Genomic DNA, 17,199 nt, shown 5'->3' on the forward strand with positions numbered 1-17,199 from the left:
TCACTGTTTCATTAATTACATAAACATAAAAGAATACGCAAGGAATTGAGAGTTCTAAATCTCTACTTACATTATATCCACATTTCTCTTATACTTGGTTTACAGGATTGAAAATACCAGTAAACATTTTCAATAAATGACCATTATTTGGTATGTTAATGTTCTTGATTGCATGCTTAAATTTCAGATTCTAATTTCCATAAATTAAATTCCCTTTCATGATAATAGTTGGGGATATAATACGGTTTTGACCATATCATTTGCACTGAATAGATTGAGCACTTACAAAAATTCTGAAGCTTAGTACATTTTCTTTCTCCTCATTTTACTTTGAATTAGGATTAATTTAATTCTTGTGAAGGCAGATCCCTCTCTATTTCATCCACCCCAGCTCTCCCAAGAGAAAAGTTGAGCTCTTTTGTTTACATAGCAATGGTTACCATTATTTTAGTTCTACTCTCCTCAGGCCATATTAACACTTTTGGAGACAATAACAGTGACATTTGGGGAGATAAATTCTTACATTTCAATGTCAATATCAGAGCAATGAAGATTTTTCACTCTATTTATTTAAAACCCTACCAAGATACCTGAATGAATCTAAAACCAGAAGAAATAAACATTACGTTAAAAATCAATAAGGCAATAGAAATAATCATATATTACATGTTTCTGCAGTGATTATTGACATTAAACACGATTTGATTTGTGATAAGCCAGTGATGGCACATTCTCTAAGATTATGCTTGTAGGTCAGTGCAGTCTACATATGATTAATTGAGAATCCAGATATGGTTTATTGTATTTTTTGACTTAAGATGAATAATAGGCACCGTCATTGAACTTGCCATCTCAATACTTATTCACACGACATATCCATTTTCATTTCAATCTTTTCATGCATTCTTTGGTAAAACGAAAGATGAAAAGCAGTGTGCATGTGTTTAATTGATTTAAGTGTTTTACTTCCTAGGTTACCGACAGTGAAAGATGCTTATGTAAATATATTGTTACGCCCAGTAAAGGCATGTCATATTCTTAATTTATAAGATAAGAATATGGATTCTTTGAAAACGAGTTTTCTTTTCAAAAATGGCCATGTGCTGCAAAGATGGCCACCAAAGGTCAGATGACCTGGCTTGTGTATTTAAAAAATGCCTCACTGTTTCAAGGCAAAAAGGATACATTCCAGACTAAGAGCTGTTAACCGCACCCATCCTGAGTCCATCAGGAGACATTCTTGTATTGAATGGGTTTGTTCTGAAACAAAGAATCGCCCCCTCAGGATGAATTCCTTCAAACAATAAACCAGGGTGTAGCTAATCAACCCAAGACCACAACCATATTTGGGGAAAAAACCCTGAAATTGTGGAGAATCACATGGTAAGGCAGCCATCTTTGTCCCTTCTTAATCTTTTAGTGCGCTCTGCAGAAAGAGGCAGCAGTAGCAGTAAAGGCAGAAACACTTATGCCTCAAAAAGAACCAGAGGCTGTAACATTGCAAGGTCTCCAAGCCTGTTCCTTTTCAGGTCCGCCTGTGCTGCAAGCAGGTCTCTTGGCAACGAGACTACAAGCAACTAGCTTTATGACCTGCGGAATGTCCATCCCTTCGAGAGAATCCTGAATCAACTTTGGCATACGACTTTGTTGAATTCATCTAAAATTATCCTTCAGGAATGAAGACATCTTCTTCATCAGGTCTGCAACTTGTGTTTTCCAGAACAGGACAGTTGCATGAATTATGAGCTAGTACTTTGCTTATAACCTGTAAAAGTGCACTATTCTTTTCAATTGTACGTTCCAGAGTGAGTGTGTGTGTGTGTGTATGTGTGTGTGTGAGAGAGAGAGAGAGAGAGAGAGAGAGAGAGAGAGAGAGAGAGAGAGAGAGAGACTGCAAGAGTGAGTGCCATTACATTAGATTTCAGTGTGGGTACATCAATCCTTTATTTCTTCATTTAAACCCATGAAAAGCTTGCTGGTTATTCAAACTGTTCACACACTCAGGGGTTAAAAAAACACACATCTTCCTCAAAAGCTGATTGTGGGCCGTTGGATAGGGATCAAGAATTTCAGCAGTTCTCTCTCACCTTGTCCAACACACACATTTACTCGTTGTGTGTGCAGGCCGTCTTACTGGAGTAGATGACTAGGATAATGTCACTGGAGCCATATCTTGCAATTCAGCAATTGCTATTCAACAGTGTTCTAGGTGGTAACTCAATGGAACCTTTCCATTATAAAGCCATTCATCAATATAGTCACATCTGCTGAACATTCCTGCAACTCATTGCAATTACAAAAGCTCTCAATCCTTATACCTCCATTAATTGATGCATTCTAAAGCAAGTTTACTTTGTACTGATTTTGAGTAACACCAGGGGAGATAATAATATTTACCTAGGATGCCAACAGCCATAGGCCTTCTGCTACAATCAATCAGTCACGCAGGACTTTATTGAAAGCTTCTGCACAGATACATCATGCCACTTCCCAAAACATGAGTTCGAGGATCTCCCCTTCTGAAACCATGCTGACTTTACTAGGTGACTTTTATATCGGTGATCCTCAAGTTTGTTCCTAATGGTCAAAATCTTATAATTTTTCCAGTACTGTCATAATGCAATAAGTCTGTAATTGTCTGTCACTCTTCTCGAAAATAAAAAACATGTCAGTTAAGTGGAACCTGCCCTGCATTCACTAACCAACTCATGACGACTGCTAGCTTCTCTCACCACATATATGTTGGTTACTAACAACTTGGGAGGCTAGAAAACAGGATGACAGTTGTAATTTTCCCTCCTTATTCTTTTGTGGGATGCGGATGTCGCTGGCAAGGCCAGCATTTATTGCCCATTCCTAATTTTCCTTCAACTGATTGGCGTGCTAGACCATTTCAGAGGGTAGTTCAGAGTCAGCTATGCTGCTGCGGGTTTGGAGTCACATGTAGGCCAGATCAGTTGAGGATGGCAGCTTTCCTTCCCGAAAGAACACTAATGAACCAGATGGGTTTTTACAACAATCCACAATAGTTTCATGAATTTATTAATTGAATTTAAATTCCACCAGCGGTCATGGTGGGATTTGAACTCATGTCCCCAGAGCATTAGCCTGGGCTTTAGGATTATTAGTCCAATGACCATTCAGGAGAAACCAGTAAATTTGCCCATAGAGAAAAAAAAGCAAAGAAAGAGCAGTGTTGCAGACTTCTTCACATTTAAATTTAAATGCAGAGTTAGAAATAATATGTTGAAGTGGAGGGTAAGTTAAAAAGGTGACAAACTATAGTTCTAAAATAAAGTGAAATCAAACACAACCATGTGAAAATATCACAATATAGTTTTAGAGCCCAATATTAGGATGAGCAGCCTACCTTCAGGATTACATATTAAAGGTTGGAATGCAACTTTTTGATCACTGTGTATGGTTCTGTTAAATTCCGATAGGAGCTGTCTTTTTGGCAGAGGTTCCTCTGAAAACAAAATCATCCAGCTTTATTAATAATAACTATGCATTATTTAAAACGGTGAATAACAATCTTCATTTTTTTTTCCCATGCTTATACAATGGACTGTTGGGAGGTAGGTTTCTTGATACTGTCCTTGTTCTGTCAACATTACCACTTTGCATTTAGATGGAAAGCAAAAATGTCCCGTAGTATTTTACAGCAAGAAAAGTAACAGACAGTGGGCAAGAGTGGATTGTTAGAAATAAGTTAAAATTTGGGCTAAAAGGCGAGCTTTAAGAAATGGTTTAAAGTTGGACAAAGGAGAATAGATTGCGTGTTTCAGAGTGCAATCAAGATGTTGAAGGCTCGTCCTCAATCCTATGTTGAAGGGAGAAGGGAATATAGATAAGGCCGATTTAAAAAAATCAAAAGATGCAGAAGTTAGAGAGTTCAGCTGGACAAAGTTGTTCAATGATTTTAAATTCAGTGCACTGGGGACAGAAAGTCAATGTAAATCTGAGAGTGCAGCATTGATGGGTTAGAGCAGGACAGCTTTGAATGATTTTGTATTCATAGAAAGAAGATGGGAGGCTGGCAAAGGACACCTAGAGAGAAGAAAGTGTTAAGATTTTCTGCATTGGTAGGGATGCAATATAAGCAGGAATGGCTGATGTCGAGGGGGTGGAAGGAAACAGTCATGGTGGCATACAAGGTGAAGGTTTAAAATTCAAAAACAAACTAAAGCAAAATGCTACAGATGCTGTAACTCAGACATAAGGTAAGGAAAGAAATGCTGGAAATACTCAGCAATTCTGGAAACACCTCTGGAGAGAACAACAGTTAAAAACAGTGCCAGGCCGATGACATTTCATCAGAACTGAAAACAGTTTAAGAGCTGTGACAGGTTTACGGCAAATATGGAGGCAGGAAACGGGGGATGGAGGTGGTGGTGGGAAGAACGGAAGGGAAGATCTGGGATAGAGTGGAAAACAGGAGAGGTTAAATGACTAAAGGGATGATGGTCCAAAAAGAAAATGGGACAAGTAAAGAAACAAGAAGTTATGTCTAGAATAGGTGTAAATGGGAAAGCAGAGTCATTATTAATGGCTGCCATCCAAAAACAAAACCAAAAAGGAAGGGAAGATGTGTTTGATGGTGGCATCATGTTGCAGGTGGTGAAAATGGTGGAGGGTGATACATCACAGAGGCTGGTGGGTTGAAGTTGAGAACACAGCGAATCCTGTTGTAGTTCTGGAATGGCAGGAGAGTTGGGAGTAGGTATGGGGAACAGAATGGTCACGGTCAAGGTCTCTGTCAACCACGTTGAGCAAAAAGGAAGACATACTGGAAGCGCAGGTATGGAAATTTACAGGAAGCTGGGTGAGCACTTATAAGCCACTGCTACCCACAGGTATTTCAACTACACATTCTCACACTCCTGCTTCATAAATTCTCACTGTTAAGTTAGAGGAATTTCTATACCTGGAGCTAAGAAACAATAGACATACTATTACACTACAGGGTGTAGTCTAAAGACCAACCAATGAGAAAGATGTAGGGGAACAAACTTGCAAGGAAATTAGACATAAGTGCACAAACTATAGGCTAGTAATAGTGGGAGACTTTGATTATCCCATTATAGACTGGGATGGTAATGGTGCAAAGGGTTGGGGGGGTTGCGGCAGGAGTTTAAGTGTGTCCAGCAGAATTTTCTAAATCAAGGATCTGGTTCTGTGGGATGATGTTGGACAAGTGGATCAAGTCTCAGCAGAGAAACATTTTAGGGGACAGTGTTCGTGGCTTCGTAAGGTTTAGGTTAGCTATGAAAAAGGACAAGGAACAATCCAGAGTAAAAATTGATTGGGCGAAAACGAATTTCAATGGGATGAGAACAGATCCGGCCCAGGTAAACTGAAATCAAAGATTTGCAAGCAAAACTGTAACAGAACAATGGGTTGCCTTTAAAGAAGAGATTGTCCGGTACAGTAGAGGTATGTTCCCATGAAAGGGAATGGTCTGAGAAACAATGCCAGAGCTCCCTGGATGGTGAAAGAAATAGAGGATAAGATGAAGTAGCAAAAGGTTACATATAACATATGTGAAGTTGATCATACAAATGAGAACCAAGATGAATATAGAAAATTCAGAGGGGAAGTGAAAAAAGAAATGAGAAGCTAAAAGAGAATGAGAAAAAGCTGGCAGCTAACATAAAAGGAAATCGAAACATCTTCTATGGCATATAAATACTAAGAGGGCAGTAAGAAGAGGAGTGCGGCTGATTAGGGACCAAAAATGGGACTTATGCACAGAGGCAGAGGGGCATAGCTGAGGTACTAAATGAGTATTTTGCATCTGTCTTTGCTGAGGAAGATGATGTTCCCAAAATCATAGGGGAAGAGGGAGCAGTTGAGATACTATGGGCTCAAAATTGATAAAGAGGTATTAGGAAGGCTGGCTGTACTTAAAGTTGATAAGTCACCAGGACCGGATCAGATGCATCTGAGGATAGAGGGAAGTGAGGATGGAAATTGCAGATCCTCCTTAGATACAGGGTTGACAAGGACTGGAGAATTGCAAATGTCAGACTGTTGTTCAGAAAAGGGCATGAGGATAAGTCCAGCAACCACAGTCAGATCAGTTTAACCTTGGTGGCAAGAAAGTCTTTAGAAACGACAATTCGTACACAATTAACAGTTACTTAGACAAATGTGGATCAATTACGGAAAGCCAGTACAAACCTGTTAAAGGAAAATCATGTTTAAGGCACTTGAGTTTTTTGACGAGGTAGCGGAGCGTGCTGGTGAGGGTAATGCGGTTGATGTGCGGCACAGAAGCATGGACTTCCATTCGGCATTTGATAAAGTCCCACATAACAGGCTTATCAACCAAGTTGAAGCCCATGGGATAAAAAGAGTGGCAGCCAACAAAGTAGGCTGAGAACGGTTGTTTTTTAGATCAGTAATTCCTGCTGCTGAACAGGAACTTGACATCCATGCTGTCCACTGACCATGCACAGTTTCTTGTGATGTCACTATTGTGTGCCTGCTCCATCCCACCCACTGTACCACTCCCCCAGCTCTCTTCTGTTTCCCACTCCCTGCTCTCTTCTACTCGAGCAGCGAAGGAAGCAGGCAGCAGGAGGAAGCAAGAACAGTGTTGTCTTCTTTTCTGTCTGGTTTAATCTAATCATCTTTGCTGCGGGCATCTCCCTGGGATGTCATTGTCAGTGACATCACAGCAACTGCATGCGCATGAAATGCTGCCTCTGCAAACAGACTTTTCAGACAAGACAAAGGAATATTGTGGATTTTCCCAGGGGTAGGTATTAGGGTCACTACTTCCCTTGATCTAGATTAATGACTTTGATTTGGGTATGCAAGGCAATTTTCCTGTTATAACAAAATTGTGTCAATAGATTTAGCTATGAAGAAGTTGCAGAAAGCTAACTGAAGAGTTTGTGAACATTGTGGAGGACATTGCAGAACAGGGTGATGATCTAGTTTAAAAGAGACTTGAGCCTGGGATGGCAATAGGGAAAAAGGAGATGGAAAATTGAGAAAACAGAGCAAAACCAAGTGGCAAGGAAAGTAGGATTAGGCAAGGTGGAAACCGGAAATGGGCACAAAGAGAAAATATGCACATATGGATTAAACAGAAACCAAGATACCTCACCTTGCATAGACTCACACTTCTTGGTGGTGATAAGCTAGGTTTAAAGGATTGGTTTGGAGGTGGCTTGTTAGGAGGAGCGAGTTGCAGAGATTGAGTGAATCAAAAGGTTAGCCAAGAGCCACCCTGCACCCACCGTGGGCTAGCAGTGATAAATATTCCAATATTTAATGAGTTAGTGGTTGATTTGAGGTAGAATGAACAGCTTGCTCTACCTCCCAACCATGTGCATTATAGTGGTCTAAATTGGAATGTCCAGGGCTCAACTGATTCATGCTATCTGCATTTTGCCTTTATAGAAATCAAACAGATTATCCAAATAACTTAACCAAATTTAACATAAATTTACCTCTTGCAGTATTTCCATCCGATCTCAGTCTTTTTCCTGTTCTTAAATCTGGTCTAATGGATCGATAGGTGCCATAGGTTGGTCTAAATGCCTTGCCTGGTGTAATATCAAAAAGTTCATCATCTTCCATCAGGGCCTTTGAATCCTTCACAGCCTCTTTTTCCATGTCATTTTCTAGCATTTTGGCATATGTGCCATGATTACTCTCCAATGCATGTACTATAGATGTAGTTACATTATTTATGCTGCAAGTCGGTTCAATTCTTCTTTCAGTGTGCATATTAACTCTCTCAGTAGTATGGTCCAAATTATCATTTTCAACTGAAGCCAGATGCATTCTTGCTGCAGTTAAACTACTTTCTTCTACCATTACTTCTTTCCCCTTAGCTGTTTGAAATCCAGACAAGAAAACACTCTTATTTGTCGATGCTGTCAAATTTCTTGTAGGTCTGTTAATCTCTCTTCCACTTGACTCTACTTGGGCAAGATTTTGCATGATTGAAATGTTCTCTGTGCAGTCATTTGATACTTTGTGAATCAATTCTGAACTCTCTTCTTCACATGCTTGTTTACTGCTCATAGCAGTGTTACAGAACAGTGATGAAGATGTTAATGGTAACTGCTGAGGTTTTTCATAAAATGCCTGTTTTGAGCATTTTGGGTTAATTAAAGAACCATCACTCATGTCAAATTCTTTTAACACATGCTTAACTTTCTGAAGTGCATCATGAGAAACAAGGACTGCTTTTCCACTTGCTGTGTTGAAACCAAGAGGTGTCTTTGCACTGGGGGTATCAGGACGCCATGTTTCTTCAGAGAGTCTGCTTTCCTTAGATTTCAAATCTTTACCCATGACAAATTTTTCATCAACTCCTACTTCATTAAAGAAATGTTTGCATTTCTTTAACGATTCTTCTGAAACACGTACAGACTTTCCACTTGCTGTGCTAAAGGCAAGAGATCCACTTTTAAGTAACTGTTGAGAAGGCTCAGATACATCACCAGCAAAATCACCTTGATTAACATTTGAAACTGAAATTGCGCTTTCCTCAGGTTCATCAGCTGGACATTTCTCTTGTACATATTTCAAGTTTGTGTCACTTACTGAAACAATGTTACCGTTTTCAATACAGGATCCTGAAGGTTGCTTAGCTGGAAGACTGGTCATTTGGTTTTTCATATCTAACCTCTGTGGAAGGTTAGCTTCACCATCATTTAAAACATTGCCCTCAGAAAGTGCAATTTTAATTTTTGCAGTTGATATTAAATTATCTTGAATTCTCAATTTATTATAGTCTTCTTCAAAAAACAAAGCCCTTCCTTTATCTAAAGCTATCTTTGACACATTAACTCTTCTGCCACTAGCAGTCTGGAAACCTTTCATTTCTGTACCATTGCTCAGATTCATATACTCAGACATATGTTCACTTTGAACAGAAAAATCATGCAACTTGCCGTGACTTTTAAGATTAAAAGGATGAAGTATTTCAGGACTGTGGTCATTTTCCAACTGTTTCTTCACTACACCTTTTATTCCACTATGAATTAATTGTGGGCCAGTATGTGGACAAGGAGATTCTGTTGAAACATTTTCGACTGTATGTTTTATAGTTTTATTTAATAGGTCTTCCTCAGCAAATAAAGTTTTTGCTTTATCAAGAGATGCTTTGCACACAGGAACCATCTTACCACTAGCAGTTTGGAACCCTTTCATTACAGTGCCTACAGTAGCAAACAGTGAATTATTTTGAATCAAATTGGTATCCTCAGAGATACTGTTCTTGCTGTGAACAATAAACGCAGGACAAACCGGAACATTTAGTACCGTCTGACTACTCCCTGTTTGATCACCCAGTTGCATATTAACATCATTTCTTTCCACATGGCTATGAAAAGCATTCACGTTATCAAGTTGTTGAGGTGTATTTTTTGCTATTCCTGTAGGCAGCTTGGAGTTTTGCCTGTTTTCACTGCAGCAATCTTCAACCTCAAGCAAACTTTTTGCTTTATCCAGGTTTCCTTTGGAGACTGAGATTCTTTTACCACTTGCAGTCTGGAAACACTTTATTTCACCAGTGCTCTCAATAGCTGATGCTTTAAAGGGTTTGAAGTGACCAATTGAAGTTGTGTGCAATAAATAATCATCTGCAGACTTCATTTTACTGTCAGCCAATTTGTTGTTCCCATTGTCTTTTGCACCATTGTAGCCAGGTTGCCATGCATTCTTTTCCCAAACTGTATTTCTAATTGTACTAGGTTTCTCTTTGTCCTTGGTGTCAGGTTTATGCAAGACATTTTGCTCAGTAGTCAAATATATTGTTGTATCCAGAGTTTCTTCTTCAGATACAGTGAATCTCCTGCTCCCTACTGACTGAAAGCCACTTATTTTTCTTTCACTGTTCTCAATTTTACTCTCACTTTTCAAGTTATTAGCCTCATTACTTTTAGTATTCACAGTGAAATGATTGTCATGGGCTCCACACAGCTGGTATGACTCATTAGTTTTTACTGTTTTTTGAACATCATTTAATTTATCCTCAGTTACTTTTTCAGACTCGTTGACGGAACTTTCTCCTAAATAGTCTGAACCTTTAATTGTATGTATCTGAGCAGTAGTTTGATCATTGTCAATGTCCCTGAAAATGTTTGCTGCTTTTTTCAGACTTTCAACAGAGAGTTTTATCTTATTCCCACTTGCTGCACAAAAACCGGCATATTCACTGTTGTTAAAATTCACTTTATCTTTCAGGGGTGGAATTGCTTGATCAAGTATTGTAGCCGGTTTCATTTTAACAGTGTTTGAGGCAAGTTCCATAGAATCTGTATGGAAATCTGGTACTGCAAATGATACAATTTCTCTCTCTTCATTGCTCAAGACAACAAAGGGGTCAGTAAGTTTATCTGATATGGTTTGCTCTATTCCTTCTGTATTCTGTTGATAGATTTTAGATCTAGTTTCTGTGTTTGAGGACTCTGCTTGCTGTTGCGAGTTACATGGCTTACCGTTCAACAGCACTGAAGGCTCAATGTCCAAACTTTTACCAAAATCAGTATCCTTCCAACTATCCAAAATAGGAACTGGGGGAGTGTGACCCAAATGCTCAATAATCAACAGGTTGGTATCCTTGCTCGTTACATCAACTGCAGATTGATTTATAAACTGCATAGATTCAAACTGGCCACCTGTGTCCTCTAAAATGCTAAACAATTCTGTAGGTTCTGTTTGACTAGCTGTCAAACAAGTGTATTTCCCAAGCAATTTTGACTGAGATAAGAATGCAGAGGATTCAAAGGTTTGTGCTTTTACAAAGGCAAGTGAGGGCTGTTTAACATTTTCTGTGGCAACTTTGGGTTCAGGAGATTCGGTCTTAATCTCTGCTTTAATTGAAGAAATTGTTGGACTGTTACTTTCTTGACTTCCAAATCTATTTTTTGAAGTGATACATTCAACGCTAACTTTCTGTGCAGAGTTTATTTCTAAGCTCTCGTTTTCAAACTTTTTGGGCAACTTCCCTTTGGAAATGATTTCAGCAGATAAATCTGTGTGCTGCTCAGCAGTTTTGAAGTAACTGCAATTGGGCCCATGTTTACAAGATTCAGCATGTCCAGATATGAGTGGGGTTTGTGTGTTTTCTGAAACAGTACAAATTTCTTTTATTGTGGTCATTGAACTGATATCAGCTTCTACATTCTGTAATTTCAATTCCAATCTACTTGTGTTCTTTTCTTGTACTGGTACAACGCAATGTGAAGGTTGGGTAACTTGAGCAAACTCATACAATTTTGTTTCAATGATAGATGCAGAAAGAGATGCCCTTGTTTCTTTATGTGAATTCATACATCCCTCTGTTAGCTTGGAGGATTTGTTTAAAGTCATTTCAAGATCAGATATGCTGGAACATGGTATGTCGCATGGTATTATCTTGGTTCCTGTAAAAGTACTTTCCATATATTTTGTTTCACATTCTGGCAAAGATTGTACCAATGCAGGTTCTGAAGAAGTCAAGAATGCATCATTGTCTACTTCAGCAATCAATTTTCTGCTCTTCAAAGTGGATGCCAACACTGCAATTTTTCTATTATCAATGTGGAAATCTGTATTAACAGAACATTCTTTTTTTCCAGCTTCTACAAAAGTATATAAGTCAAGTCTCTGATCTTCATTTGACAATTCCTCATCAACAGCAAGACTTCCCTCAAAATGTTTCTCTTTACTCAAACAAGTTGATATCTCATTATTTTCTTTAGACTTTAGTTGCTGAGGTTCACACAGATCAGCCATTTTTTTCAAAGTTCTCTTAGATTTTTTAAGATTATAGAAAAGTTTCTTTGTTTTGTGCAAAACATTAGCAATACAGGGGGAGTGAGATGATACCGTCCGAGATATAATTGAAGTGCACGATAGTTCCTTGGTTAATAATTGTGTAGAAACTGGTATGAACGGAAAATTACTGTCGAGCTCATTGCAGATAATCGTGTTTCCTTGAAGCTTTGTTTTATTGCAATCATGATGTGGAGGAGTTCGATTTACATCAGATAAAGGTGACAATCTGAACTCAAAATAAGATCTCCCCCTATTTGGTACAACCGTGTTTTCAATTACACATGCCTTCTCCGGTTGAACAGAGTTAACAACTGAAAATACACAACTGTCCTCAGCATCTTCAGCCTGGGCACCAGACCTATTAGTCAAGATCACTTTAGATTCCATAGTTAGTCTTTTAGCCACTGTGTGACAAGCTGTGGCAAAAATTCTACGCTGTCTCCTGTTACAAGAAACAGGTCTGCTGTTAAGTGGCGTCACAAAATGATCCCAATTCTTGCCATTACTAGAAGCATTTGATAATTTATCAACAGTTTCATCTTTACGATGCTGAGGCACTACTTCATTTTCTACACGGTCAGAATCCTTAGGAAACTGATGATTGTGTTGCAGGTTTTTATTTGCTTCAGTGTCATGTGCCTCTCTGGCTTCAGAGAGATCAATGCCAGGAACAAATTCGGTACTGGTAGCTTCCTGTTTTTCTTTGTAAGTAGCTAAAAACAGAAAAGTACATTTCAAGTTATAAAAATCCTAAAATATCAGAATAACACTACCAAAAAAAAAAGCCAAAAATACAAATCACATCTATTTGACTCCTAAATAAATAAATTGCCAATATTGTCAACAGTCCTTCGAGCAAAACAAAAGGCCCTTTCATTTCATTTAAGCTAGATGTTTTTACTCGCTTCAAAAGCAAAGAAAAATCTACTGTAAAGGGTTAATCAAAGTTTCATTTATTTTCAGTATGTGGGAGATATGGGAAGGCTGCATTTAATTTCTATTTCTTAACTTTGACTATGATGCAAGGATGAAAAATTCTCAATGCTGATTACAGCATGCAGTCTGCAATGACTATAATGATGCATTCCTATGATAGATTACCTCATGCACTATTTTTGTACTTTATTAGCATATCCTCAAATCAATAGAATTTGCTAGGTAGTTGGTGCTTTACTCGGTATATTTGTACTGCACCATGTTTTCCTTCAATCCATTCAATTGGTACAATATGCCAATTTTTAATGCTCATACCGTAGTTCCAGGAATACAGCAAAAAAGTAGAATTTTGTATATAAAGAAACTTTCTGTAATTCCCCAAACACATTGAGTTTAAAAACAGAATCTAGTCACTATTCTTTCAACACATGAAAAAATTAACAGCCTAACAGAAAAGAGGACAACTATTGTCAGTCCATACATATTACAACAATTAGTATAAAGTCACTTCAGTTATCTATAAAGAGTATCTAAAATTGGAAAAAATAGTAAAAATTAGCATGAGTTATACCTGGCACAGACTTGAGCTGCTTTCCAGATTTTTGGGCAGATGATTTGTAGGAAGGCTCCAGTGCCAAAGGAAGAATCGGTATTCTATTTTGTAATTCAGTTGTGTCTAAAGATATGTTCTGCGCTTGATGATTTGAAGGGTCTGTCACAGAGTAAAGGAATTTCCGTGGACGTCCCTTCAGACTGGAAAGCAAGAAAGTACGGTCTTCATCATCCACTTGACATTTTACCGAATCCAGAGCCAGTGAGATACTTTTAACGGTTTCTGGATCTGTCACACTGTAAACACCATCACCAAGCATTCTTGAACCTACAGCAGGTTGAATGGGCATATTGTCACTGACAGAGTCTGCAAAAGTGACTTTCTGATCTTCCAAAGTAGCCAATGGCTTCATTAGATTTGTTTTATGTTCAAAGTTAATTCTCTTGTTCATCTGTGCTCTTGCATCCTTGAAAAAGGGAAGTCGTCTTGTTGCAACAGTTTCTGAACCTGAATCCATCCATCCCTCAATAAGTGGTTGAATTTCTGTTGAATCACCAATTTTATAACAATCTGTGTAGGGAATTTCAGGAATGGGTAGTTTTGACAATTGCATTTTACTACAAGAATGATTTGGAGTACTAGCTTTCACTTCTGCTCCAGAACTCTTTGTGCTTTCATCAACTGTGATTAACTTATTAGCAACTGCACAATGATTAAAACGACTCTTTGTTACTTGACCTGTTAACAAATGCGAGGTTGACATCTGCACTATTGGACTCATCTCTTCCCAGGGTACAAAACTAGATCCTTTATCAACGTCTTCTTCTGAAGCATTAGCCAGTTGCTGATCATTAGTATTTTCATTTGAACTAAACGTTAAATCACCCACATTTTTCAAACACAGTGCATCTGTAGAAGAATCCACAATGCCAGAGTATCCATCAATCATCTGGTTCTCATCAAGCTCTGATAGATTTAGTTGTGACCAGTCAGATGAAGAAGTTATATTATGACCTGATAATTCCTTCTCTGAACCTTTGTCACATGGATGAGTATCAGGACTCTGGTTTTGATTTACAGCGTTCTTTCTATTCAAAAAAATCTGTTTCGTATTGGACTCTTTAACTGGACCAAGAGTAAAGTTACTAAAAACCATGTTGGAGCTTGATTCAGCCACAATGCTCTCCAAGGAGCCCTTTTCATCAGTAGAGGGAGATGGTAAAGTTTTAATACTGTTTGTCTGAAAATTGCCAACTGTAGAGTTTTTCTTTCTCTTTCTAGTATAGGATTTCACTTTTCTCAGTTCTAAATGTGTAGACTCAGAAAAAGACATTGCTCCATCAGGCAGAGTGGTAGAAATATACAGCTTTCTATCTTCATAGCTTGTGCCATTGTTATGCAAACTATCTGGGCCATCTTCAGGTACTGAAAAACACAATAGTTAACTTAAAAAACACATCAATATTAAGAATGCTTAATTATCAGAACATATGACTTGAAAGAGTTTTGATATACTAATAAAATAACTCAAATCATAAATCCAACTCCATCCATTGTCTTTTCTTGCATTTTGTGTTGCAACAACAGCTTACATTTATATGGGTGCCTTTAACATAGTAAAACAACCAGAGTCATTTCAGAGACATTTGACACTAAGCCAGATAAGGAGATATTAGGGCAGGTGAGCCAAAGCTTATCAAAGAGGTGGGTTTTAAAGAATATCTTAAAAGTAGAGAAAAGGTAGGGGTGGAGAGAATTCCAGAGCTTAGGGCATAGGCAGCTGAAGCACAGCCACCAATGACGAAACGATGAAAATCAGGGATGTGCAAGATGCACTGGAGGAGTAGAGATTTTGAAGGATTGTTTGGCTGAAAAAAGCTACAAAGATAGGGTTGGACTACGTCAGAGGGCTTTGAAAATCAAGATGCTGCCCAAGGTATGCCAGCAAGTACAATGGCGGTGGGTGAACAGGACTTGGTGCAACTTAGGATAAGGGCAGCAGAGTTTTGGATGAGCTCAAGTTTACTGTGGATGCAGGTTGGGAGGCCAGCCAGGAGAACTTTGGAATAGTTGAGTCTAGAGGCAGCAAAAGAATGGATAAGGGCTTCAGCAGCAGGTGAGTTCAGGCTATAACCAAAGATGGGCAATGTTAGAGATGGAAATAGGCAGACTGGTAATGGAGAGGGAAAGGGGTCCAAAGTTCAGCTTAGGGTCAAATAGAATGCCAAAGTTGTGAGAAGACAGCGGCTGGGCAGAGGAATGAAGTCAGTGGTTAAGGAATGGAGTATGTGAAAGGTAACAAAGACAATGGCCTCTGTCTTCCTAATATTTAATTGTAGGAAATTTCTTGTCATCCAATTCTGGATGTTGGTCAAGCAACATGTCAAATCAAAAGCAGAGGAGAGGTTGAGAGAGCTTATGGTGACCTAAAGTCGAGTCTTGCAATGAGCATTCGGTTGATTTTGGATGATGTCGCCAAGGGGGTACATATAGGTGAGAAATACTCCAACATCATCTTATGCCTCACAATTATGTTCTATAAGTTATGCGGCTCCTGCTCCCTGGTCTTCACCAGAGACCTTTAAAGCTTCTACAAAGCAGCCCAGTGACTTCACTCCCTGATTTCCCCCTACCTCTGAAGGGAAGCAACTCACAAGGCTCCTCATTTGGCTATAACTTTACCAACTGCCCCATCCAAATAACTGTAGCAGTATACTCCTCTACTCCTTCTGAGCACCTCACCTTGCTCTATCCCTCTCCTTTAAAATCTTCATTTTCTACCACTCACCCAACCCCAAACAATGTTTCGCACAGACATTCTCCCTTTTGTCTTTCAACTTCGACACTTGTAGGAAAGGCCATGTTTAATAACTAGTTTTAGCTTAGTTATGTGCAATTATCAAGGGATCATACGAAAATACAAAATAGGAGCAGAAGTAGGCCATTTGGACCCTCGAACCTGCTCTGCCATTCAATAAGATCATGGCTGGTCTGTTTGTGTTTCAAGTTTTACATTCCCACCTACCCCGACAACCTTCGATTCCCTTGCCTAGCAAGAATCTATCTACCTCTGACTTAAAGTATTCAGTGACCCCACTTCCACCACCTTCTGAGGCTGAGAATTTCAAAGTCCCACAACCCTCAGAAAAATTTTTCCTCATCTCTGCCCTACAAGGGCGACTCCTAATTTTCAAAAAGTGCCCCTAGTTCTGGACTCACCCACACAAAAAAACCTTTCTACACTCGCCTTGTCAAGACCATTCAGGATTATATATTTCAATCAAGTCGCCCCTCACTCTTCCAAACTCCAATGGAAACATACCCCAGCCTATCCAACCTATTCTCATAACCCATCTTGAATCAAAGTGTATTGATCCAATAACTATATGATATTCCGATTAGTTATAGTCAATGTAACACACTAGTATCACACCACATGAGCTTTTGTCTGTAACTGCATCCTTACTTGACAAGTGAAATACACCACCTGAGCTTAGTTCTGTGCAAAGTGTACTTTTATGGTTTAATTACAGAGCAAGTGCTGTGAAGTCAGTCATGGTTGAGCAGATTAGAGTATGGAACTGTTACACTCTCTAGCCATTAACACTTAGCAGTCATACTTGAGTTAAAACCCTCTATCGTGTGAAGGAAACAGCTGTGAGCTTTCAAACAACCAGATCTATTCTCTAAATTAATTTAGTTTAACTTGTAGTATCTGACTACTCCTCTTTTAAAAGTATGGAACAGATCTATGCATTACTGTGGTTCTGTAATCAGTTTTGTTGTTCTGTAGTTCTTGTGACTTTTATTCCTTATGAACATGTATCATGATGTATCTTATATGTATATCCTGTTACCTCAGGTTTAATGCACTGGTTATCTTTATGCATTGGTTTTTATATATACTTTCAATCTGGAGTAAT

General features: G+C 38.7%; 1 protein-coding gene across 1 annotated transcript in view; it reads right to left on the reverse strand.

Moving 5' to 3' along the window:
- Window positions 1–17,199, reverse strand: part of brca2 (BRCA2 DNA repair associated) — a 129,881-nt gene that overhangs the window by 83,226 nt on the left and 29,456 nt on the right. Inside the window, exons 10-12 of the mRNA XM_078545338.1 lie at window positions 13,295–14,701; window positions 7,464–12,500; window positions 3,371–3,469 (exon numbers count right to left, since the gene is read on the reverse strand). Coding sequence (XP_078401464.1) covers window positions 3,371–3,469; window positions 7,464–12,500; window positions 13,295–14,701 — 6,543 coding nt within the window. The remainder of the gene's footprint in view (window positions 1–3,370; window positions 3,470–7,463; window positions 12,501–13,294; window positions 14,702–17,199) is intronic.

This window comes from Cetorhinus maximus, chromosome 7 (genome assembly GCF_964194155.1).
Source record: "Cetorhinus maximus chromosome 7, sCetMax3.hap1.1, whole genome shotgun sequence".
NCBI lineage: Eukaryota > Metazoa > Chordata > Chondrichthyes > Lamniformes > Cetorhinidae > Cetorhinus > Cetorhinus maximus.